The sequence below is a fragment of the Pygocentrus nattereri genome, chromosome 2, assembly GCF_015220715.1.
Source record: "Pygocentrus nattereri isolate fPygNat1 chromosome 2, fPygNat1.pri, whole genome shotgun sequence".
NCBI lineage: Eukaryota > Metazoa > Chordata > Actinopteri > Characiformes > Serrasalmidae > Pygocentrus > Pygocentrus nattereri.
Window position 1 is genome coordinate 31,497,794 of NC_051212.1, and position 25,589 is coordinate 31,523,382.

At 39.9% G+C, this 25,589-nt stretch overlaps 3 protein-coding genes across 4 annotated transcripts; 1 reads left to right on the forward strand and 2 right to left on the reverse strand.

Annotated features, from left to right (window-relative positions):
• si:ch73-71d17.2 (RPA-related protein RADX) lies at positions 1 to 11,355 on the forward strand. 2 transcript variants are annotated; one of them, XM_017718832.2, is made up of 15 exons: positions 1 to 649; positions 1,889 to 2,043; positions 2,291 to 2,462; positions 2,745 to 2,853; positions 3,569 to 3,660; positions 3,800 to 3,925; positions 4,012 to 4,119; positions 6,346 to 6,519; positions 6,985 to 7,106; positions 7,196 to 7,269; positions 7,351 to 7,425; positions 8,967 to 9,016; positions 9,262 to 9,567; positions 9,926 to 10,078; positions 10,170 to 11,355. In XM_017718832.2, the coding sequence occupies exons 1-15, from the start codon at positions 52 to 54 to the stop codon at positions 10,292 to 10,294; spliced, it is 2,439 nt and encodes an 812-aa protein (XP_017574321.1). In that variant the 5' UTR covers positions 1 to 51; the 3' UTR covers positions 10,295 to 11,355. The 2 variants fall into 2 exon arrangements, with proteins under 2 accessions (XP_017574321.1, XP_037387518.1); XM_037531621.1 differs by having other exon boundaries at positions 7,366 to 7,425.
• Positions 10,462 to 19,789, reverse strand: amdhd1 (amidohydrolase domain containing 1). The gene is made up of 9 exons (XM_017718833.2): positions 19,448 to 19,789; positions 19,227 to 19,333; positions 19,085 to 19,149; positions 18,176 to 18,453; positions 16,262 to 16,487; positions 15,248 to 15,372; positions 15,067 to 15,160; positions 12,010 to 12,170; positions 10,462 to 11,779 (listed from the first exon to the last, which is right to left on the reverse strand). The coding sequence occupies exons 1-9, from the start codon at positions 19,687 to 19,689 to the stop codon at positions 11,674 to 11,676; spliced, it is 1,404 nt and encodes a 467-aa protein (XP_017574322.2). The 5' UTR covers positions 19,690 to 19,789; the 3' UTR covers positions 10,462 to 11,673.
• A 1,068-nt stretch (positions 19,790 to 20,857) lies between these two features.
• Positions 20,858 to 25,205, reverse strand: snrpf (small nuclear ribonucleoprotein polypeptide F). Its single transcript, XM_017718865.2, has 4 exons — positions 25,057 to 25,205; positions 24,543 to 24,668; positions 21,569 to 21,633; positions 20,858 to 21,078 (listed from the first exon to the last, which is right to left on the reverse strand). Exons 1-4 carry the CDS (start codon positions 25,057 to 25,059, stop codon positions 21,012 to 21,014), a joined length of 261 nt encoding a protein of 86 aa, XP_017574354.1. The 5' UTR covers positions 25,060 to 25,205; the 3' UTR covers positions 20,858 to 21,011.
• Positions 25,206 to 25,589: the final 384 nt, after the last annotated feature.

Here is a 25,589-nt window from a genome sequence, read left to right on the forward strand (position 1 = left end):
TGACTACAATTCCCATCGTGCTTTGCTTTGTTATTATTCTACCAGTTCAAAATGGCCGCGCCATCGAGCCTCTCTGATGGTTGTGCGCTGGAAAGATGTCTAAACAGACTGACAGCCGCTTCTTCTCCTTCGCTTAAGGCTAAATCACAAGCCGAGCCTCTGTATATGATTTCTCTGGAGCGTTATGGCAGAGACCCTCTTTTCGGCGTGCATTTCCCGGACAGTATCTCTGAGTCAGAGAGTCTGTTCGACGCTGTTCTGACTGACGGCCACTGCAGAGTGAAGGTGGCTCTGGATCCCAGCCTCAACAAACTCATCCACAGGAACCAGCTGCGCTGCGGCAGCGCTCTGAGAAACGTCGTGTTTTCAGCTGGAGGCGACGACAGCCAGGCACAGGGCAGGACTTTTACCGTCTGCAGCCTGGAGGTGGACAGTCTTTGCGGCGTGGACGCGGCCCTCCGCGCTCTCTCCTCAGTGACCGTTAGCTCTCTGCCCTGGCTGGGCTCTGAACCTAGCAGTCTGCCTCTGAGAGCCCGCAGGAGCACTTACCTCCCTCTGTGGAACAACCACGACTTCACCGGGGATGTGTGGAGAGACACGCCTCCCTCTGAACACGGCGAAGGAGAATCTGAGGATGAAGCGGCAGAAGGTAGGAAAACGACTCGTTTCCTCTGAGGAATGTGAGACCGAGATGTTAAATGCCAGTGCTCACCAACCATCCCTGTGTGTGTGTGTAGATTAAGATCAGATTAGATTAAGTGACCCTTATTAGTCCCACAAACAGGGAAATTTCACCTCCGCATTTAACCCATCCGTGAAGTGAAACACCACATACACACACTAGTGAGCACACACACACACACACACACACACACACACACACACACTAGGGGCCAGCAAGCACACTTACCCGGAGCAGTGGGCAGCCCTATCCATGGCACCTGGGGAGCAGTTAGGGGTTAGGTGTCTTGCTCAAGGACACCTCAGTCATGAACTATGAGTGCTGGGGATTGAACCGGTGACTTTCCGGTCACAGGGTCAGTTCCCTAACCTCCACCCCACGCCTGCCCAAAATCAAAGTTTGTATCAAATTATAGTTTGTAAAATCAAACTATGGTATAACGCATGAGATGTTATAAAGTTATTAATATATATGAAACACACACACACACATATATATATATATATATATATATATACATATATGTATATGAATGACAGTATGGATTTAATGAGGGTCCATATTGTACATTTTTCTTGTATTTTATTTTTTTCCCCTGAGGTTCACTTATGACGTTTTTATGGATTAATGTACCAAAAACGGTCATAATAAATTTCTAAATGACCATTTCACAACTTCTCCTTGTACCTTAAACATTTTTGTTATTATGCCTCTAAGACTGTATAATAAATTCTGGTTTGATTGGCTATTCAGCTTTACTGTTGTGTATTACGCTTCTTTCAAAATGAGGTCCAGGCTGAAACACTCTTTATAGCTTTAATGTGAATGGACAGCTGTAAGCTGCTGTGGGCTGAATGTTTTCGTAGACTGGGTAGTGAATGGTACTTTTTGAAACTTCAGCGCTGTCTACATACTCAACCAAACACTTTTATTAAAAAAGTGAAAAATTGCATTTTAATTATATGGCCCATAAAGTTCAATAATTAATAAATTATTCATTTTATAAAGTTAATGAACCCATGCTTTCTGTCTGCTGTAGCTTCATACTGAAAGAATATCTTACAAACCTGACATAGTCTGCTCTTAAAATGACTAAAAGTAAAGCAACCTGAGGAAAAAAAAAACTGCTAATTATTACAGTTTTATTTGCTGTGAAGAGTTCTTTAAAACAAAGTTAAAGGTAATAATAAATAGTTTTTCTTCTAGCTGCTGGCCGGCCAGTATTGTCTCTAGCAGAGCTTCGTCGGCGCTTTCTAAAGGGCTCAACGCGACCAAGAGGCTCTCTTTGTGTGCGGATTCTGCACAAGTCCAGACTCATGTATTATGGGAAAGCAGAGCAGAGCTGTGAATGCCCGTATAAGGTAAGAGGTCATATTTATGAGGTGTTGTGAAAACATAACATGACTGAAGACTTTGGGATTTTATTGTTTATTTTTTCTTTCAACAACTCTTCAGTGATCCGTAGGACTGCACAGTATCGGTTCATTATTAATTGTGATATTGGCCTTTTCAATATATAGCAAAATGTGTAGCAATGTAATGGAAATACTGTTATTTTGTTTGTATAGTGCAGGTCTGATACATTCTTTCTCTCTTGCTGTTTCTCAGGCTGAGCTACAGGTAGCGGATGGCTCCTTGAGTGTGTGTGTGGTGCTGTGGAACACTGTTTGTTTAGACTGGTACCGCTGTCTGCAGCCTGGTCAGGTTCTGAGGCTGAGCCGCTACCGGGTCAAGGAGAGCTACAGCAGCCGCAGTGCACACAATGCAGAGCCAAACATTGGTACAGAGAAACATCCCACATATGTCAGCCACAATTCTCATCACTGCACACAAAAACTATCCCTAGACTGACTTGACTGTGCCAGAAAACTAGGTGCCACTATTCCACCCCCTTCCATTTAAAACATTTTCTCTGGCTCCCCATAGAACAAACAATAGGATGAAATTCCTATACAACCAGTAACCATGCGTTAAAGTCCTACTGTCATGCTGAATGTATTTTTCAATGTATACCTTTCTTAAATGCAACTTCTCTCTTTCTCTCTGTCTCTCTCCCTCTCAGAGATCAGTCTCAACTCAAGAAATCCCAGTGCTGAAGTCTCCATCATTCCAAAGCAGCAAGTTTCTCCACAGTGGAGTTTACCAAGCCTGCCTCACAACTTCCTCTGCGGGTAACACTCACACGTGGATATTTTTGAGAGTGATTGTCTATACTTTAACCCCAGCCACTGTATCAGTTCAAATCCAAAAGTACCAAAACTGTACGGCATATCAAGTATAATAATATCAACCATTTGCCATTGATTGCCTTGCTGTGTACCATTATTTGTTTTTGTGAATTGTCTTTCAATATAAACAGTTAATGAGTCACATTTGATTCAGCTTTGTGAAGCTCACCACATACTGGGAAATTAAAGTGCTTATTTGATTTTGTGGCTATTTCTGAGGCTGTAGTTTTGTGGTGTTTAGCAGCTACCATTTTAAGTAGTGATGCACTTTGATATCGGAGTCCTTTTTGGTATTGGCAGATAATTGCTTTGAAAACTCTTGCCAGATTTGACTGATATTTGATGATGTAGTTACTGTACTCCAGAAGAGCAGATGCTGGGCTCCTGTGGTATTTACTAATGTTACTGTATGTGTAACCCTACAGAAATAAACATTATATATTTCTCTCTAATGCTAACCCAGGCAGAATTCCCTCTCATGCAAATCCAGGCTGAGATACTTTAATTTGGTCATGTCACTTTAAAAACTCTTTTCAAAGTGGTCATTGTTGAGCTTTTCTATAGCTGTGTAGCTTTTATTGTATAATTGTCAGTTAGTCCTTTTTCTATATGGTGTTTCTATTTTATAATTTATTTTATTTTATTATTTTTTTTCCAGAAAGGAGCTGCTAAGTTGTCCTCCTAGCAACATCTGTGATGTGATCGGTGTTGTTACCTTTGTGGGTCGCCAAGAACGTGTTAGGAAGAAGGGTAAGACATAGATTCAGTACCTACATACCCCTTAACTGAGTTTGGAAAAGGTGGAATGTCTTTTGGCAGCAAATGTCCTGTGTGATTCTTGCATTGTTAGTAAGTTCTGTAATTTTAAGCTTTTTATATATGTATTAAGATGGGCAGAGAACAGAATTTGAAGAGTACCGATGGCTTCGGTTGGAGGATGGGACCTCAGATCAGCCAATCACAATCAAGCTTTTTTCAACATCACAGCCTGAAATACAGAGCCGAATCCAACCAAGTAATTTGTTTTGTATTTTTCATTCTGTGATGCATTATGTCTATTTTTAGTGTAATGCTAAAGCAAATCTTTCCTCTCTTTCTCAGTGGCACTGCTTGTTTCTACTAGGCTCAAGCTAATAAGAAATACAGTTGGCAGAGCTACAGCCTTTGAATACCTGACCAACACACCAATTACCCAGGTGTACTGTACAGGTAACTCACCCACACACTTAAAATGGATGTGGTCACCTGTTTGTATATCCAGATTAGTCCATTTACTTACCTGGGTAATTTACTTATTTAAATAAAGCATGTATAGTTTAGAATGAAATTCATTCTTCATTCATAAACATGTGTTGTCCAGGATGAGACTTAATCCCTGTGATTACGTGACACTTTTTTAAATCCCCAAATGGGGAAATTTCACCTCCGCATTTAACCCATCCGTGAAGTGAAACTGTCGGTGCTGGGGATTGAACCGGCAACCTTCCGGTCACGGGGCCAGTTCCCTAAACTCTAGCCCATGACTGTTCAGGAAACCCAACCTTAAAGCTTTTGACTGAGTAAACAACATAGGGGGCTGTTATTGCATCTTACTGTAAGTGAAATGGCAGCATCTAGATGAAGATATACGAAGAGAATTTTTGTTCTGTAGGTCAGCTGGTAGTGTAATAAATAGGACTGCATGGTTAATCAGATTTTTATCATCATCGTAATGTGAGTTTCTTTGGTAAACGCATTGTTGAGGGCAGCAGTAACAAAATGAATCGGATTGCATCACACAAGCCGTGCTAGAGAGAAGCGTTAGAAGCCTGATGTGCTTTCTTGAGCCAGGTTTGAGCCCTGCTCTTCTGTGTGTAAAGTGACTTGAACATTCAGCTAAACAGCCAATTACAAAACACACGTAAATAGCTCAAAAATGACAACTATTAGTGTAAATACTTTAACGATGTGTTTACCACAGAAACATAGTGACTATTCTCATTCCCAGTGTCTGTAAAACCTGTGAAATGGTGTTTGCTATGGTCGCAACAAACCTGCAACACAATTAGGAGCTTTTTAAATATGTATATATAGACAAATTACATGTTTTGCTGATTTTCCAAGTAAAATAAATAAACACAGCCTCTACAAGGAGCAAACTTAAATATGGAAATTTTATTCTAATTTTATTGCACATCTTTTATTTATTTGCTGAGTTTAACATATTGGAAAAATATAAAACATTAACACATCACATATGATTGTATATGTGAATGTGTGTTAAATTGGTTTATAAACCTATATAGAAAACAAAAATGTATATTCATTTTGTAAATGTATATTTATCTTTGTAAGCTGTCCAGGAAATGCTGCCTGTTTTTTCTAGCAGCCTTATGATGTAGTTGGAAGTATTAGTATTTCATTACTTAAATTTACTAAATTTACATTTAGTTACTGTTTAATTACACTCAGATATCTCTACAACTTGCAAACCCAGTCTCACATAATTTCATAATTATTATTTGTAATATACACTCACCGGCCACTTTATTAGGTTTATTTGCTAGTAAAAGGTTGGACCCCCTTTTGCCTTCAGAACTGCCTTAATTCTTCGTGTCATACTTTCAACAAGGTGTTGGAAACATTCCTCAGAGATTTTGGTTGGTTATTTGAGTTACTGGTGCCTTTCTATCATCTTGAACCAGTCTGCCCATTCTCCTCTGACCTCTCACATCAACAAGGCATTTTCGTCCACACAACTGACCGCTCACTGGATATTTTCTCTTTTTTGGGCTATTCACTGTAAACCCTAGAGATGGTTGTGTGTGAAAATCCCAGTAGATCACTTTCTGAAATACTCAGACCAGCCCGTCTGGCACCAACAACCACGCCACGTTCAAAGTCACTTAAATCACCTTTCTTCCCCGTTCTGATGCTCAGTTTGCACTTTAGCAAGTTGTCTTGACCACCTCTACATGCCTAAATGCACTGAGATGTGGCCATGTGATTGGCTGATTAGCTATTTGTGTTAACAAGCAATTGTACCTAATAAAGTGGCTGGTGAGTATATTTATAGTATAACCATAATTTGTCATGTCAGATCTTGTCAAATTTATCATGCAACCTTAATCTTAAATTAAGCCAGCAAATCAACCAAACGATCAGATATCTTCTTTTATGTTATCTGCACACAATAAACAAATATTAAACCTTCCTTGTTTTTATTCACATCACAATAAAAAGTTTGCTCATTGGGCTGTTTAAATATTGTTTGTTTAAAACAGTAAAAATGTCCATCACACACACACACACACACACACACACACACACACACACACACACACACACACACACACACACACGTGCATTCAGCTTTCAAAATGTAGTCCATAACTGCTACATCATTTATGTGTACATTGCTTTACTGAAGTGTAAATGTGGTTGACTGGCACTCAGGTACTGGTTCCCACCCTGTCATGCCGTACAGAAGACTCCGCCCAATCAGGCAGTTCCTGCAGTGGCTGAAAGAGGTGGATGAGGCCAGCATGCTGGACAGGGCTGTGATTGGGGGCTGCTTCAGTTACCCACCCCTACCTATTTCCCTGCAAAGCTTCATGGACAACAGAGGAGGTAAAGAGAAAAAAAAAAAAGATCTGGTGGATACCAAAAAGGCTTCAAATGCAACACTGATAGAAGGCCTATCTGATAATACTAACATTAAGTATAATAACTGTGTGGTCCTCAAGAACCTCAGGCTAGTTCCGTTTATGTCATTATAACTGTCATGGTACAGCACATGATTTGTGCGTGTGACAGTTGTTTTTTAATCGTGCTACTTGCTGCTTAATTTAAGACACTGACACAGAGGTCATGTTATGTGATCACATGGTGGCAAAACCACAACAAATATACTTGCTGAGAGAGACGGAGGATGGGGAAATGAATATGGAGATCTATCATAATTCATTGTTTGCTGCACCCCTGTGGTGAACAGAGGAACTTGTAGTATACTTGTTTGACTGTTTTGATCCTCACTGATTTCTACTTTTCCTTGACTTGTCTGGGATAACAGTGTTAAAGTTTTTTTGTGTTCAGGGGAAGCTGGATTTATCAGTGGGGGAGAAATGAAGCTGCAGTGTGACAGGCTGCATTACAGGGAGAAGCGACGTTTCGCTGTTCTGTGCACCATTACTGCAGCCTGCTACCACAGCAGAGAGGTATACACACAAATATGCAAATGAGAGGGCACTAAAAGATTTGATCATTGTGTATTAGCTTTATGATATCTATATGATCTCTCTCTCAGGATTCTGGGAGGATGCGATATTCAGACCCACCATCTGCCCAACTCAGCCCTAGAGTGCCAAGACAGAAAGAGAGGTGTGTTTATAATAGTTGCATATCTTTCACACAGTATTTGATGTGTTTATGTGTTTAATCACTGTACTGTTTGCATCACAGTTCTGACCTTTTTAGGACTCCAACAAAACGGAAATTGATCTTCACCGCAGGCACAGCCAGCAGCGCCAGGAAGAGGTAATGTGTATCTGAGAGAGATGCGTTGTCCCATTTGGTGCACTTGAAGTCCTGTGGTCCTCATTTGTCCATAAAGTGTCCCATCTCTCATTTTGGCATTCAAAAGGGCACTCATGAGTCCTCTCTATGTGCAGCTTTTGCCTTTGATGTAGACTCAGCAGAAGCCTTTTACCCAAAACTCCTTGAAATACAGGGCAGGACCAGTCAGTGTGGAGAGATTTGTTTATAGAGTTATGCAACTCGCAGCGCAAAAAGCCAACAAAAGTGTGTTGTGTTCTTCTTGTGTTGCCCACAAGAAGATTTTACAGATCTGATCAGTTTTTCTGACTCACCTAATGAAATAACTGATCTTACTGGGAGTTGGAAATGGAATTCTTGCTCAACTCAATAGGTTAGGTACATATTATATGTAGTCTTCACGCAGACAGCACAGAGCAGTAGTTGCACGTTTTTCATAGTCCTCATGCATTGCATCGCAGCACATGCTATTCACTACTGTTTTTTCTTTTTTTCAGTTTGTGCTTGGTTTTCTCAGTCTTCAGTCTAAGATACAATGACAACTGCCTCAGGATCTTTCATTTTGAAAGACCTGTAACCATTGGTCCATGAGGGATGAGGTCTATATGATTTGGAAAGTGAAATGTTTTATACTGACTTGCTCTGAAAATATAAACATAACTAGCAAGCATTTTGGCAGAGCAGTCAATTAGCTTGATATAAATGCATTTTTTTGGCAAATAATTCACAATATTTGTCACATGAAAAATGGCTGCTTCTGCTGTTTAACATGCTCTTCTGCATAAATAATGTGATTTCTCAGTGCTGTTGTATTTTTTTGGTATGTAAGAACAGAAACTAAAAAAATACAGATGTTAAGATGTTAAACATTACAAACATATGAGCAGGAATCAAAGTCATACGTCATGTTTTTTGTTACTCCAGTTAAGCAAATCAGTAATAAGCACTTATCTATCCAAACTCTGAATAAATTTGCATGTTTGCACTGAAAAAACAGTACAATCAACAATAAAAGAATCCTTTTGTGTCCTTTTTATAAGGTGATAGACACTGTAGCATATAGAAAGCTCTGATTCTACACACTGTACATGCTTAAGTATGGACAACTCCCCTGGTGGCAGATTTAAACAAGTTAAAGGCACCATCGCCAGAGCATCTGAATGGATTGGCAGCCAGATGCTTGGATGGATAAAGTTCATGTAACTTGTCACTATAGATGAGCAAATGATTTTACTTAAAATAAATAAATAAAAACACACACACACGTACAACCAATAACATATCTTCACTTTGTACGGCGATGTTTGTATAGCCTGAGAGGTGCATGAGTCAGTTCTAAATGTATGCCTTTAAAGCAAGCACCCCTGAGGTCTGTGTCTGCATGTCACTGGCATCACCAAACAGCAGACTTTAAGGAGAACCATAGGGCTTAGGCTGCCTTTTTGGGACAGTCCCAGATAGGGTTAATTCTTACCACTGTACTTCTGGCATCAGTGTCTAACACAGTGTGTCACTTTTGCCAGGTTGGCTCCACCTCTTCAGCAGGCATCAACAGAGGAAGATTTAGAGAATGGTGAGAAAAAACTTCACTTTTCACAAAATTTCACAGGCTAATAATTTTCAAATAGATTATTTGATTATTTATCTATGAGACTTGTCTGTGGACAGTCAGTGGGGCAGTAGAGATGCAGCAGGTTGAGATTAAGAAAAGAAAAAAAAATCTTTTTATGAGAGATTTTAAACTTGATATGTGATACTACTTTACTTTAATGCATCAGTGATAAAAAACGTTTTAAGTGTGTTCTGAATCTTCTGCAGAGTTCTCTCTGTTTGATGGAGCTTTGGAATTTCTGGTTGGAGAAGAGGAGGATGATGACGAGGATGACGATGAAGATAATGAAAGTTTCTCCACTGCACCCACTAGCCCTATGTCTTACCACCTTGGTTTAACCCGTGTTGCCATGGAGACGTTGCCACGGAGCTTCTGTTATGAACGACGGCATGTCCAGGCTGCTGCTGTGGGAATGCAGACCAGCAGCTTCCATAAGCTCCTCCCACACAGAGAACTGGAGACCTTTAGCCCAGCCCACTGTTACACTGGCTACTTCACATTAACAATGAAAGGTACAGAATGGAATGACCGAAACATCTGAACAGACTAACACTGCTGTCTATGTCTACACATTGTTGATGGTGTGATTCAAATTTAAACAAACCCCGAGCCAATCAAGGCATAGAGGTGACTTAAAACGACAATATCCACAACCTGGGTCACTGAGGCTGGTTTTCAAAAGGTTTCCAGTGGCAGTGAACAAACTGTTCTTTAAAATGATTTGAATCATTTTACTTGGGTATATTAAGGTAATTGGCAGCTTAGCATATCTTACCAAATAGGGTCGGTTTTACTGTCTTTGGTTTACTTGAAGTGCACTGTTTGTGCATGGTTTTGTGTGTGTGTGTGTGTGTGTGTGTGTGTGTATAGCTCTGTCTGATGGAGTTATGCTGGATGTTCTCTTCCTCCCTGCCACTCCTGGAAACTTGCATTGGAGGCCCCTCCCCATCACACATGACAACACCTGGGATTCTGTCCTGTCACATGGTGGCTTTTCACCACATGCTCCGCCCCCAACCCCAGGTACGACATAGTGTGATGATAATGGTGTATACAGGATATTCAATATAATATACATGGCACTTTAATTACAACATCTATTTCTCTCCCACAGCTGACTTGATTGCCACAGCAACACAGCTGACTAATCGGAGACTGGTTTGTGTGCTAGAGGCCTGTGCTCTGGGTGGAGACAAAGTGGAGCTTATTTTAAACCGTGCCTTTCCTCTACGCAGCTGACCAAACTACAAAAGAAACTAGAAATCATTTTCCAGACACAATACATGTCACCTATAGTAGTCTGCAATCTAAGCAACAGAGATACTGTGTCAGGTCCATATTTCTTGCTTTTGTTTTGGATATTTCTGTGTACATACCTGTATGTAAATATCAGAAAGTGCTAAATGTTTATTAGTAACATCTTTAATTTTATTATTAAATGTCCATAACTTTTAGCCTTCAGATAAGTATTCAGTTACTTGGTATTCTGTTGAAATCCAGAATGAAAAAAAACAACACTTTGAACAGTTCATTAGAGTAAATACAGTACTGTGCAAAGGCCATTGGCCACCTCTCATTTATTGAATTTCCAGTGAAAATGGCCATCAGGTCTATTCATTCGGAAAAGTTGCTTTCAGTCTTTTAAAGAAATCTGCATGGATATTTTTCTACACCTTCAAATTTCAGTTTTAGGAGTTGTTTGATTTTTTTTTTTTTTTTTTTGTAAGCCAAATTACAAATTTAGACTCTTTGAGTCCGTAAAACCTTAGAACACATCTCCAGTTTGTGTTCTAGTTAAAAAAAAATTGTCCATTTCCTTTTCTCAGTAATGGCTTCTTGAGAGCTACACGTCCTTTCAGACTCATAGCATGGAGTTGTCTTACAAATCTGAAATAAAAGCAGATAGATTTTTTTCCTCTTTCACAAAGGGGAAAGCTTTAAGGACTGTTTATCTGATGGTGAGAGTGTTGATGGTCTAACAGATGTTGTGTTCTTTTTCTCTAGGCCTTTAAATCATTTTCTAAACTTCTGTTTTGGAGACTCTGATTTTTTCATGTATTTTCCCTTTTTTCCTCTCTTCCCTTACATATGCAAGTGGATTACTGTATATCTAATCATCTCAGAAATGTTTTCCTGAAAAATTAATAAATAACTAACTTAATGACCATTTCAGCTGGATATTGAATGAACAGTGGTCTCTGACTTTTGCACAGTAGTATATGTTGTTAAATGTATTTGTTAATATTAAGACATTGATTAGATTTATTCATTTAATTCTTAAGCATTTAGCGAAATCTTTTCAACAGACTCACTGAATAAATGTTGTTAGATCACTGGGACACAAAGTGAGTGTTCAAAACCTAAGGAAAACATACCGACATACAGAGGAATGAACTGTGACTTGTTGGAACGCTTTAAACTAAAGGAGGACATTCAGTTTGTACAACTCTAATGCCTTAACTCGTTTAACAATTGTTTCATATCATTATTTATATTTATGTGTAAGGGTTACAAAATCGTGTAATGTGAAGTAAGTACTTCAGTTACTGTAATAGATTGCTTCATGTGGATTGTTTTGCCTTATGAGAGTAACTCTTATAAATCACCTTTGTTTACATTCAGAGATCCAAAACTTTGTCGTTCACATAAACAATGGTGCCTTTGATGATGACAAATCTGATAAGCTCCTGATGGCTTCCAAACTGGTAAATGAGATGCTCCCATCTGCAGAGAAAAAGAAATGATGAGCAGCATGCTTCTGTAATCCACACTGTAATCCTTTTTGATGCTCAAACTACCTCAAAGATTCAGAAATCTGTTTCATCTCCCTGCTTTCTTAATCTTAATCCAGTAGTGCAGATAATCCTGATCTAACCGTGCACCTAACATGAATTCCTTTCAGTTTGTGTGGCTCAGCTGATTTATTTCTTATTTCTTAATTTTTGTGTATTTACCTTGGTGCATGAATTATGAGCAGATCTCCTTGTTTGCTGGGCTCTAGTGATCCGTGTGAGTGGGAGCGATTGAGGGCGTAGGCTGCGTTTATGGTGGCGGCTGCCAGAGCTTCAGGCATGGACATCTTCAGTGTCACGCAGGCCAGGTGCATCACCATGGGCTAGCAAAGAGTGGCATGTCTAACATACAGTATGTAGCCATTTTTATTAAATGCTGTAATTTCAGTTCTAGAGGTCCAGCACAGTTTGGTGATATCCCTTTTCAAACCTGGCTATTAAAGGGGAATTTCACTGATTTGTTCCAAAGTAATTAGTCATCCAGAGTGGTTTGATGTGAAATGGTGCTCACTGACTGATTTTGTTTAAAGTCGGTGGTGTTAGGAACCAGGAGATGTGATGTCTGCAGACTTAGCTTTTTTATTTACCATATAAAATGGCTGCTAAACCTACATATTTTTTGAGTTTTGAACATGTAAAATGTTAATATTTTACATGTTATAATGGTAAATCTGAAAAAGTACAATTTTGCCTTACAGTGTGCTGTGTGTAGCTCTCTGTCATGAATGGATTAAAAAAAGGAAAAGGTTTTAAATGGTTTTAATGTGATAAGTAAATAAAGACTTCTCATAAGGAGTGAATCTTGCACCTTTTTGCAACGCTATGGATTTAAACAATGTCTCCAGTATTATGCAACATATGCAGTACTATTTCATGCTGTAACTGTGATGTCGCTTTTAGAGGCATTAAAGGGTTCAGGCGTCTAGTGTGTACCACTGTCAATTTAAACAATGTGACCGCAATTTTCTCTAAAATGCTGCATTTCACATCAAACTGAATAACTATTAAGCATTTAATGATCTTAATTTTGCAATCATTATGCAGACATTTTGAAGAATTGGTGTGATTCCCCTTGAACTGTGCTGCACTGCAGCCCGGTAGGATGGATGTGGTGTATCTCTGCTACATGTTAACCCCTTAAATGGCCAATGATCCACTTCTGCAATCTAAGAGTAGCTCAACAAGTTTGCACTGAAGTCACCTATAGTTACTGAATTAATATGTACAACCCCGATTCCAATGAAGTTGGGACGTTGTGTAAAACATAAATAAAAACAGAATACGATGATTAGCAAATCCTTTTCAACCAATATTCAATTGAATACACTACAACGACAAGATATTTAATGTTCAAAAAGATAAACTTTATTGTTTTTTGCAAATATTCACTCATTTTGAATTTGATGCCTGCAACACGTTCCAAAGAAGTTGGGATAGGGGCATGTTTACCACTGTGTTACATCACCTTTCCTTTTAACAACACTCAATAAGCGTTTGGGAACTGAGGACACTAATTGTTGAAGCTTTGTAGGTGGAATTCTTTCCCATTCTTGCTTGATGTACAGCTTCAGTTGCTCAACAGTCCGGGGCCTCCGTTGTCATATTTTGCACTTCATAATGCGCCACACATTTTCAATGGGAGACAGGTCTGGGCTGCAGGCAGGCCAGTCTAGTACCCGCACTCTTTTACTACGAAGCCACACTGTTGTAACGTGTGCAGAATGTGGCTTGGCATTGTCTTGCTGAAATAAGCAGGACGTCCCTGAAAAAGATGTTGCTTGGATGGCAGCATATGTTGCTCCAAAACCTGCATGTACCTTTCAGCATTAATGGTGCCTTCACAGATGTGCAAGTTACCCATGCCATGGGAACTAACGCACCCCCACACCATCAGAGATGCTGGCTTTTGAACTTTGCGCTGATAACAAGCCGGACAGTCCTTTTCCTCTTTGGCCTGGAGGACACGACGTCCATGATTTCCAAAAACAATTTGAAATGTGGACTCGTCAGACCACAGGACACTTTTCCGCTTTGCGTCAGTCCATCTCAGATGAGCTCGGGCCCAGAGAAGCCGGCGGCGTTTCTGGGTGTTGTTGATATGTGGTTTTCGCTTTGCATGGCAGGGTTTTAACTTGCACTTGTAGATGGAGCAACGAACTGTGTTCACTGACAGTGGTTTTCTGAAGTGTTCCTGAGCCCATGTGGTAATATCCATTACAGAATGATGTCGGTTTTTAATGCAGTGCTGCCTGAGGGATCGAAGGTCACGGGCATTCAATGTAGGTTTTCTGCTTTGCTGCTTACTTGCAGAGATTTCTCCAGATTCTCTGAATCTTTTGATGATATTATGGACTGTAGATGATGAAATCCCTAAATTCCTTGTAATCGCACATTGAGAAACGTTGTTCTTAAACTGTTGGACTATTTGCTCACGCAGTTGTTCACAAAGTGGTGAACCTCGCCCCGTCCTTGCTTGTGAACGACTGAGCCTTTCAGGGATGCACCCTTTATACCCAATCATGACACTCACCTGTTTCCAATTAACCTGTTCACCTGTGGAATGTTCCAAACAGGTGTTTTTTGAGCGTTCCTCAACTTTCACAGTCTTTTGTTGCCCCTGTCCCAACTTCTTCGGAACGTGTTGCAGGCATCAAATTTAAAATGAGTGAATATTTGCAAGTTTATCCATTTGAACATTAAATATCTTGTCTTTGTAGTGTATTCAACTGAATATAGTGTAACGTGGAGCGAGGTAGTGGATGCATGTGTGGAGGTAAGTGATTTTTATTGGAGGCAAATCCAGGGTCGTGGTCAAAACAGTCCAAGGTCATAGAGCCAATACGAAGCGATCGGGGGACAGACATGGCAGGATAAAACACTAAACAGGATGCAATGGAACAAACAGCACAAACACGATGAGCAAACAACGACCAGCGAAAACAAAAGGCAAACACAGGGCTTAAATACACAGGGGCAACGAGAGCCAGGTGAAAACCATCAGGGGTTACAAAACCAAAACAAAAACGCACATGGACAGGACTGGAAGGGGCCAATCGTGACATATAGGTTGAAAAGGATTTGCAAATCATTGTATTCTGTTTTTATTTATGTTTTACACAACGTCCCAACTTCACTGGAATTGGGGTTGTAATAAGTCTGGCATTTTAAAGGGTTAAAAATGTTTCAACATGTTTCTATACACGTGAGTATATTAGTTACCATTGAACAGCAGTAAGCATTCGGATTGAAGTCGCTGCCAAGTGATACTATGACTCCAGCATCAAGCATATCTCTGGCACGAGGACACGGGAGCCTGTTTTCACATTAAAATGTTATTTCATCTAATAAATTGTTTTGTACTTTGTTGGTGTATTTTTAGCGTATTTACTGATCAGCGTACCTGAGAATATAGGCAGTGGTTGGTAAAAGGATGGCTGATGTCTTGGCGGCTGCCATGGCAGCAATGCCCTCATCTGTCACCTCCTCCAGGTGGCTTATGGCTAAAGCAGCAAGTTTCGCCCCAAGCTGACATCAGGAGTGGGAGGAAGGCATAAACAGAGGTAATGTTGCTTTGGAGCTTCATCTCTCAGTATTGTTTGATACGTTTTTGCAGTTTTAACGTGGGTTCTTGTTAATCCAGCAGGAATTTGTAGCTTTAGTCAATGTTGTGAATCACTTTAGCTTTATCTATTTGTCTTTGTATGTAAGGGTCGACACATACTAGGGCCAGATCAGTGTATCATTTGATTGATAAAACTGTCCAGTGTTAAAGTTCCAGAGATTGATCAGCATCAGTGGACATCCTGTCAATAAGGCACTTTGTCTATTTAAATCTTAAATTTGGTACAGAAATGTACCAAAAAATGTACAGAATGTGGCTCAGTGTTGAAATAAGCATGGACATGCCTGAAAATCAAATGTGCAAGTTCTCCATGCCATAGGCAGTAATACACCTCCCATACCATGACAGACCATGGCTTTTGAACCTTACATTGGTACAAGTCTGGATGGTCATTTTCCATTTTTGGACAGGAGAACATAGCATCCAATATTTCCATAAACAGTCTGAAAGTGATTCGTCAGACCACAATACATACACCACTGTGCATCAGACCATTTCACATGAGTTTGGGCCCAACTGCATTTCTGGATGTTTTTATTTGCATTTCACCTACTGTCCTAACTTTTTAGACCTTTTTAATACTGTTTAAAACTTTTAGGAAAACATTTGACAATCATAATTGACTATTCACAGTCATATGAGTCTGTAAGCTACTGTTTAACTAACATTATTGCAGTCTGATTTATTTATGACCATTGTAAATTACTGGCTTATATTGTTACTTATATGAGTGTTTTAGCTCCTGAAAGTCTGCACTGGTGACAAAAACTTCATACCATTCTTGTTACACACCTGTGCAGAGTTCATAGGATGAAGTTCATCTCCGTGGAAGTTTATGTTGAGGCCCATGTCTTTACCAGCCTGCAGAATTCGGCATGTGGAGTTGAGGTCGAAAACACCTTTCTCACAGAACACATCAACGTTGTCCACCTGAAGGCTGCCTTCTGTCATTTGCTTCTGAATAGCGGGCAGCTGCACAGACAGAATGTCCTCTGTTGCTTCCTCCATAGTCTTACCTCTGGACATGTGCAAAGGTGAAGAGCATGTGAGTGTAAGCTTGTGAGATACAGCTACATCCAAAACTGCATACTTACCTCACCAAGCATACTAACATGAATGTAATTCTAATGGTGGGGTACTACTTTTGACATACTGTTTAGTGCGGTAGTGTGCAATTTTGGACGCAAAGTGAGAACGGAAAGGGTGTTGGTGTATTAATAACTTTGTGTTTCAATAGAAAACTGTTTAGATCTTGCCACTTTTCTTAGCAGAACAGCATACACTCACTGGCCACTTTATTAGGCACACCTTGCTAGTAAAAGGTTGGACACCCTTTTGCCTTCAGAACTGCCTTAAGTCTTTGTGACATACTTTCAACAAGGTCTTGGAAACAATTCTCAGAGATTTTGGTCCATATTGTCATGATAGCACCACGCAGTTGCTGCAGATTGGTCAGCTGCACATCTATGACGCGAATCTCCCGTTCCACTACATCCCAAACGTGCTCTATTGGATTGAGATGTGGTGACTGTGGAGGCCATTGGAGTACAGTGAACTCATTGTCATGTTCAAGAAACCAGTTTGAGATGATAGGAGCTTTGTGACATGGTGCATTATGCTGCTGGAAGTAGCCATCAGAAGATGGGTACATTGTGGTTATAAAGGGATGGACATGGTCAGCAACAATACTCAGGCAGGCTGTGGCATTTAAACAATGCTCAATTGGTACTAAGGGACCCAAAGTGTGCCAAGAAAATATCTCCCACACCATTATACCACCACCAGCAGCCTGAACCATTGATACAACGCAAGATGGATCCATGTTTTCATTTTGTTTACGCCAAATTCTGACCCTACCATCTGAATGTTGCAGCTGAAATTGAGACTCATCAGACCAGGCAACATTTTTCCAATCTTCTTTTGTCCAATTTCAGTGAACCCGTGGGAATTGTACTCTCAGTTTCCTGTTCTTAGCTGACAGATGTGGCACCCGGTGTGGTCTTCTGCTGCTGTAGCCCATCTTCTTCAAGGTTCGATGTGTTGTGCATTCAGAGATGGAATTCTGCATTCCTTGGTTGTAACAAGTGGTTATTTGAGTTACTGTTGCCTTTCTATCATCTAGAACCAGTCTGCCCATTCTCCTCTGACCTCACATCAACAAGGCATTTTCATCCACACAACTGATGCTAACTGGATATTTTCTCTTTTTCGGACCGTTCTCTGTAAACCCTAAAGATAGTTGCGCATGAAAATCCCAGTAGATCAGTTTCTGAAATACTCAGCCCAGCCTTTCTGGCACCAACAACCACGCCACGTTCAAAGTCACTTAAATCACCTTTCTTTCCTGTTCTGATGCTCAGTTTGCACTTTAGCAAGTTGTCTTGACCACCTCTACATACCTAAATGCACTGAGTTGCCATGTGATTGGCTGATTAGCTATTTATGTTAACAAGCAATTGAACCTAATAAAGTGGCCCAGTGAGTGTATCTGAAAGAATACATTTTATCCTCTTGTTGTGATGTCAGCACTAACTGTTCAGTTGTTTAAACTACCTTAAGGAATGTTCAGTATGCTTTAAACGATAGTTTGGGAAAAAAATGACTTTAACTGAAGAGTAACAGCAAGACAGTTCAGAAAAGACCAGGTTTCCCTAAGCTGTTAATGATTAGTGTGTATGAGAGAGTAAACTTAGTACTGTGTTTGACCTGGGCACGGCATGGGCTCCGCAGTATGTGGAGGATATCCCAATAGGCATGCTCCTCTGTGCAGCATCTATAACGCTCAGCATTTTTAGCTCAGTGTTGAGGTCCAACCCATATCCGCTCTTACACTCCACCAGCGTAGTGCCGGCTCTCAGCATGCGCTCCAAACGGCCCTTTAACCCCTCCAGCAGAGTTTCTGGAGGTGCTGCACGTGTGTGCTTCACTGTGAAGTGAATGCCCCCTCCAGCCTCATGCACCTCCATGTATGTAGCTCCAGCAAGCTGCACACACAAACACGCATACACTCACTTATATTTACATCATATTTACTCAAGATTAACAGATACAAGAGCTTAAAAATGACACAAAGTAAGCTAATAATATAGTGTGCAAAAGTCAGATCCAACCCTTCATTTATTTAATTTCCAGTCAAAACAGACATTAAGTACAAGTACATTTTTAGGAGATTAAATATATGATAATCCACTTGCATAATAAGGGGAAAGTAAAATAAATTTAAAAACAGAACTTTCCAAAACTGGACTTATTCATTATTGCTAAAAGCTATAGAGAAAATGACTCCTAAAAGACCAAAAAAAATTCCAAATCAAACAAAGAAACTACCAGTGTTCTCAGAACAATGAATGAAACAGACCAGTCCAGACTTCACTGAATTTGGGATTTGTTATTAGTTAGATTGTGTGAAGCGGAAAATGCAACCAACTGCTACTTCTGAACTTTGCAGGTGTGGAAAATATCCCTGCAGATATTTTTGAAAAACCGATTTACTGACTATATATATATATATATATATAGTCAGTAAAGTTTAAGTAATTTTTTACTTTAAAAATGTAAGTCATTTTAAAAGTCTTTAAAATAGAAAAATTATTCATCCTCATAAAATCAATTTACCTTCATTGCAAACTCATGAACTCTGTCCCCAGCCCAAACTGGATGTGTGTGTGCATCAATCAAACCTAAAAAAAAAAGTGTTATCAGTGTAATGGCTCACACTGGTATTTTGAAAATTTGCTCAGAGAAACTGAATACTTGCCAGGGAGGACACACATGCCAGTAGCATCTATAACCTTATCAAACACAGTGTCTCTGAACTGCGACTCAATGGAGTCTGCTGATCCCACAGCTTTTATCTGTCCATCACTACACATGCAAAAAACATTTTTATAAATCAATACATTTATGAACATAGAAAAATTAATACTTACTTCCAATCAAGACTTCAGATCATTATAAGAGAATGCAAAAATGACTTACTGTCCAATCACCACACTTCCGTTCTCAATGATTGCCAAATTCTGCATCCCCTCTTTGGTCAGAAACTTCTCACCACTTTTACACACTAAAACCACCTGTTCTGCACCTTTCACTAAAAGCTTTAAGTTGCTGGCCATTTTGTTTCTGCGTTTCAACCATGCGCTGAGCTGAACTCCTGGATGGAAAGACAGGTAAATATTTAGCAAAGGTCCAAAATCAGGCTTATGGGCAAAGGTCAGCATGGGAGGGGCCCAGAAGTGAGAAGTAACTGGTCAGTTGACTGGGGTGGGAGGGTGTCTGATGTTAACAGAGTACAGCAAGTCGAGCTTAAACTGTCTGTGAATCTCAGTGTCCACGTTGCTACAAAATATGCAGGAGGGTGCTAGAGAAACACATTCATACATACAACTGGGTTCCCTTGCAAATGCTTGAGTGCAAAGCTGACTGTGGAAATGACAAATGTTTTATTCAAGTGTTAATTAATTGCATTTAGCACACTAATGCAAATTAATTTTCCCAAAATGTGGTTAATGGGGCAAGACAAATAGCACGTCTATTTGAGTATAACATGGTTTGCAACGTGTGATGATTTGCCAGTTATATCACTGTATCTTAGCCCTGCTCCTAGAGGCCAACTGCCCTGCACTTTTTAGCGTTTTCCCTGCTCCCAACACACTTGATCCAACTAATCGGCTCATTAATTGACCTTTACTGTGTTTAAGTAGGTGTGTTGAAGCAAGGAAAATATTTAAATGCGCAGAGCAGCGGGCCTCCGGGCACCCAGGCTGAGAAACACCGAGTTGCATGATGCTAATCTGATTAATATAAACTTGCATTAGCCCAGGAGCCCCAGTGAAAAACTCAAGAGAACTACAGGAAAAAAACCCGTTTTGGCTGATCTACAGTGTTTGGTGTAAAGGGAAGGTGTAAATTCTTTGCTTTTTTTTCTCCCCCAACTGAACCATTGCTTTAACCCACTGTGTCGCCAATGAAAGTAATTCATGTTAATTCCTAATGAGGGTGTGCAGAAAAGCAAACTTGATCACAAAAATGATCACATAAGGCAGTAATCTACCCATGAGCTCTCACATGCCAGCAGTAGTCAAATAAACATATTTGAGTGTATGAAAAGTTTGAGATGCTGTAAAATAGAATACAAATCTCCAAATTTTTTTCAAAAATCAATTTCACAACATTAAATGGAAAAGCTGCCCTGCAATGGACTGGTGACCTGTCCAGGGTGTATCCTGCCTTTCGCCCAATGACTACTGGGATAGGCTCCAGCACCCCCCCGCGACCCTGAGGGAGAAGCGGCTTGGAGGATGAATGAAATAAATGGAAAAGCTTACAGTTAATGATTTAGATCAGTCCATTTCAAAAGATAAAGCAGACACTAGCTCAAACACAAAATACAAAATGCATAATTTTATTTGCACAATTGTGCCATCAGAATTATGCTTTTACAGTGTACAAAATAACCCAACAAATCAATTTTACAAAGAAAAAAAAAAGTTTCACATACAACTAGTACAAACAGGCAAGTCCCCTAATCACAAATTAATCATCATTCTCTCATTTCCCCATCTTCCTCCTCCTCTTCCACACCACGTATATACAAAACATTGTTACACCTGCAAAATAGAGAAGAAAAAAAAAATTGTTATTACTATTATACTACTTTGGCTTAATTTTTTTCATGAATCCACAAATCAGTCCACACTTTTGTTATTCTTTAATGTTTGACACATCTAAGCAAAGCCTTCAGCAACCCTTTATGGCCTGGACAGTGCCTGTTTTAAACTGGAACAGGATAAAAGTATGGACTGGTTTGGTGTCTAAGGATCAGGGGGGGGTATTTTACAAAGCAGGATTTCTCAGTTTAGCCAGATAACTTAAGCCCAAAGTCAAGTCTGTCCAATAGGAGAAGAGCTGACAGACACTCATTGGACAGTCCTCATTTAAGGGCTTAAGTTATCCAACTAAGTGAGAACTTTGAGCATGAACCACATGAACACAAAGCTCAAGTGAAAATACCTGCACAATTCACTTTCACATAATGGACCTCAGACTCTAAATGACTGCTTAGTAATGATTCCAGTGTTTATGTATCCTGCTGCTTACCTGACCAACACCTCCCCAAGGTGACCCGCCAAAGCTCCATCCACGTACTCCTCTGTGTTAGCCAACTGGGCATAGAAAAAAAAAAGGGGGGGCAGAATGTAACAAAGACTTGATCAAGTTACAACAGATATGAACAATGGCCACAAAAATAACATTACTTCATGATACATATCTGCCAATTTCACTACATGACTCAGTAAACACACTAACCTAAATGACTGAAGTCCAGAGCAACATTTTTACTGCATGATGTGCAAATATTCAAAACTGGGCATTAATATGAACTGCGGAGAGGCCATTACATCTAGAACTTAATTTAAGGGAGACAGCAATCCTATGCACTTCATTCAACATGCCTTTAAAATCCAGAGCAACATTCTCACTGCATCATATTTGAAGCATTAAAACAGACCACACTTAAAATGAATGATTCTCCAATGGTTATTTAGTAAAGGCATTAGTTCTATTTAGAGCCATGAGTTCTATATAGAACCATTTAACGCTTAAATGGTTCTTTGCATGTTAAAATGGTTCTTCAGACTGACAGAGAATGTGTTGTATATGGTTCTGTATACAGAAGCTTTTTTAAATGGTTTTATAGCGCTAGGGCTGGACAATAACTCAATATCAATATCTATCGTGATAAATGTTTCAATAACGGTGATATGATTTTTAGGCACATTCCCAATATTTCGATAAATACTATTTACAACATCTGCGCTGACGTTCATTACGGGGCGCTGCCATCAGTTCATTACATTCAAGCCGAACTGAAAAAGCAAAGCACAGTGATGTACACCACAGGCACGCAGCCACTACTCAGCAATAGCAGGCTCGGTTCGGTTCGGCTCGACTCCAACGTTCTAGCTGCAAAATGAGTACCGCTGACCGCAATACAAATGTGACTGAACGAGTTTCCATGAGTGATAATAAAGCAGACGAAACAGTTGATAACAGAGTAAAGACAAATTCAGTGGTTTGGCTATCGAAGATCTGATTTCAGGTTTTGATTTCAACTTCAGGTTTCAGTGTGCTGCAAAAGGTGCTGTAGAGTGGTGCCGACTAGCAGCGGGAACACATCAAATATGTTCCATCATCTGAAGCACTTCCACTCCACAGAATATTCTGAGAGTCTGAAGATTAAGCTAGTTTAAGTTTAAGCTAACCTGTCCCTGAGACATCACCAGCAGGTGTGTCAAGCAAAGGGATCCCACGTAGCAAACATGGATAACTGCGTTCGGGCCATATGACAAACAGGCCAAGCATCATAAAGACGTCACTAAAGCTGTAACCAACTTCTTGGCTAAGGACACGATGCCGTTTAGTATGGTGGAAAATGCAGGCTTCAGGAAAATGATGTCAGTCATGACCCCAGATACGAACTCCCTGGCCGCCGGTATTTTTCGCGCACAGCTATACCCAAGCTTTACGGTGAAGTTAGGGAAAGGGTGGAGGAGCAGCTGAAGTCAGCGTCTTATTCTCCAACCACAGCTGACCTGTAGTCAAGTCGAACACCATACACAAAATAAACTAAACGTATCATAGCAGTGCTTGCATGTTGTTGGCAGCTATTTTATATTCTTTATATATTTCACACAACTTGCTTGTGTGAAGTTTATGCCTGTTTTCTATTTGTTGCTTGCCATGACACAATTTCACTGAGCAGGTGTTACTCTGTGCATTTGATAAATAAAACACTTTGTGGTGTTCTGTATATGGAGCATTGTGCTGCACCCTTCACAGACTGATCAGTACACTGTACTACTCAGTGTAATGCTCCATATCATACCCAGACACTAGATATAAATTAGTAGTTTTGATTAGGTGATTTAATTCCCCCGATTTATGTGATTTTATAGGTTATTTATTTAATCTTTAGTAAAGAAATACATATTTGTATGGATGATACATATAGCAATTCTGTGAAGCTCAAATGTGTTTTATTGCCATTGGAACAGATGTTTTCCAAATCAAGTGAAATAACAAATGTGAATAAGCAGGAGAATTGTGTTTTTGCTGTAAGAATTACATAAATAAGTAAAAAAACCTCTAGGGCCCATCACAGGGCATCATCAACCCTCAAACATTATTGTTGTTCACTCATTTTTCTGTATTCTACAGAAACTCTGAGCACTTTTCATATTCCTTATCCTGGATGAAGCACTTTTGTTTCATTCTATGTACATAAGAAGAAGATACTCAGCCTATGATGTAGTTTGAAGATAATAATATTGAAAAAGCCAAGAAGTTTGTCTGTCATGTTTCTTGTTCATATACTTACACTGAATACAAATAAAAGGTGAACACTGATTCATTTGTACCATTTATTTCTAAAAGCTTATATAGTTTTATAGGATGAGGTTTCATAGACTTTGAAAATTAATTTTTCAGAAGTTTGTAGGTGCAGACATTCATTGTGGATTGTCTTGGCAGTTTTCTGTGGTTTTATGTAGTTCATATCGATACGATATAATTCCGATATCGACCAAAATTAAGAAATATATCGTGGTGTAAATTTTGGTCATATCGTCCAGCCCTATATAGCACCAAAAAGCATTCTATTGTAAGAAAAGCTTGACTGTGCTATATAAAACCATTTTCAAAAAGGTTCTACATAGAAGCCACAATCTCTGTCAATATAAAAGAATCATTTCACCAAGCAAAAGCCACGAAATGGTTCTATACAGAACCATTACTAAATAACCCCTAAAGCTACCTTTAAGTATGTTCTCATGGGGACATGAAATTATTATTATTATAACATGTAATTATTGATCTTCTAAAGCTATAAAATCATTCACGTTTTATTTTGCACCAGCTAAACAGGCCAACAATGCAAAATAAACAGTGAAAGGTTTTCATTTTTGTTTACTAAACACTAATAGAATTACTTCAACTAGAAGTACCCCTTTCCAGTCACACTGAATAGTTACTACGCATGCGCACGAACAAACGCCTCGGAGCACGACGATACCTGCATGTTCATGTATCCGTCCACTGACACCAGGTAACCCTTATACTCCATCCCCCATTTCAGCTTCACCATCACGGGTTTTCCAGTCAGGCCGTTCAGGAACGGCTTTGGGTTCAGCGGTAAACTCTGAGGAGAAAGAGCGGTCAGCACTTTAGTTAACCAAGGTCCGTCTATCACACACAGCTCCGGCTAACGCTCACAGAAACGTTCGTCTGACGTCAGAGCAAACGTCCCTTTCTGCGTATTTACATTACATTACTGTACCTGAAAAGAGTCCAACTGACAAACAAACAAGCCACGGACATCGGCCAGATTAACCAAGCCAGATACAGTCAAAGGGAGAAAAGCGTCGGTGTTATTAACCCACTTCAGCCGCATGAGAGCACTCCGCACTAACCAGCCATTTAGCATTAGCATGCTAACACCGTCGACACCTCCTTCATGAATGAAAACCTTTTAATTCATGTTAAAAACGAAGCCGCACACAAAACGTGAAAGGCTGATAAACACTTACCATGCTCAGAAAACAAAATTAGTTCTCAGTAACTATGAAATATTGCTTCATTCAAATCGCCTCTGCTTCTGAAGCTCACCCGCACGCCTTGCCGCCAGGAAAGGGAAGGACACCGAGTAACGAGTTCAGCTCTGCGCTGGAAACAGAAACATCCCGCAGCGCCCCCAGCTGCACTGGAATAATTGAATTTCTATTTTATTTTCACCCTCTGACCAAAAGAGGTCGCCTGAACACTACACCTCCACATTACTGTGACCCTGGACCTGTAACACCCCATGTCCTGCCCGAGTTAGAGTTCTTATCTGCACTCAAGAAGTGCTTGTTAATGACCTAATTGGTTAAATCAGGTTTGTTTAGAGCAAGGAAACATCTCCAATGTGCAGGACATCATGCCTCTGTACAGTAGAAGAGTGCCTGGATATGTACTACATCTGTACTAACACTAGACCCATGGTCACCAAGCCTCCTCCTAGAGATCTACATTCCTGCAGAGTTCAGTTCCAGCCTGGCTCTATCACGCCGCCTCACGCTAA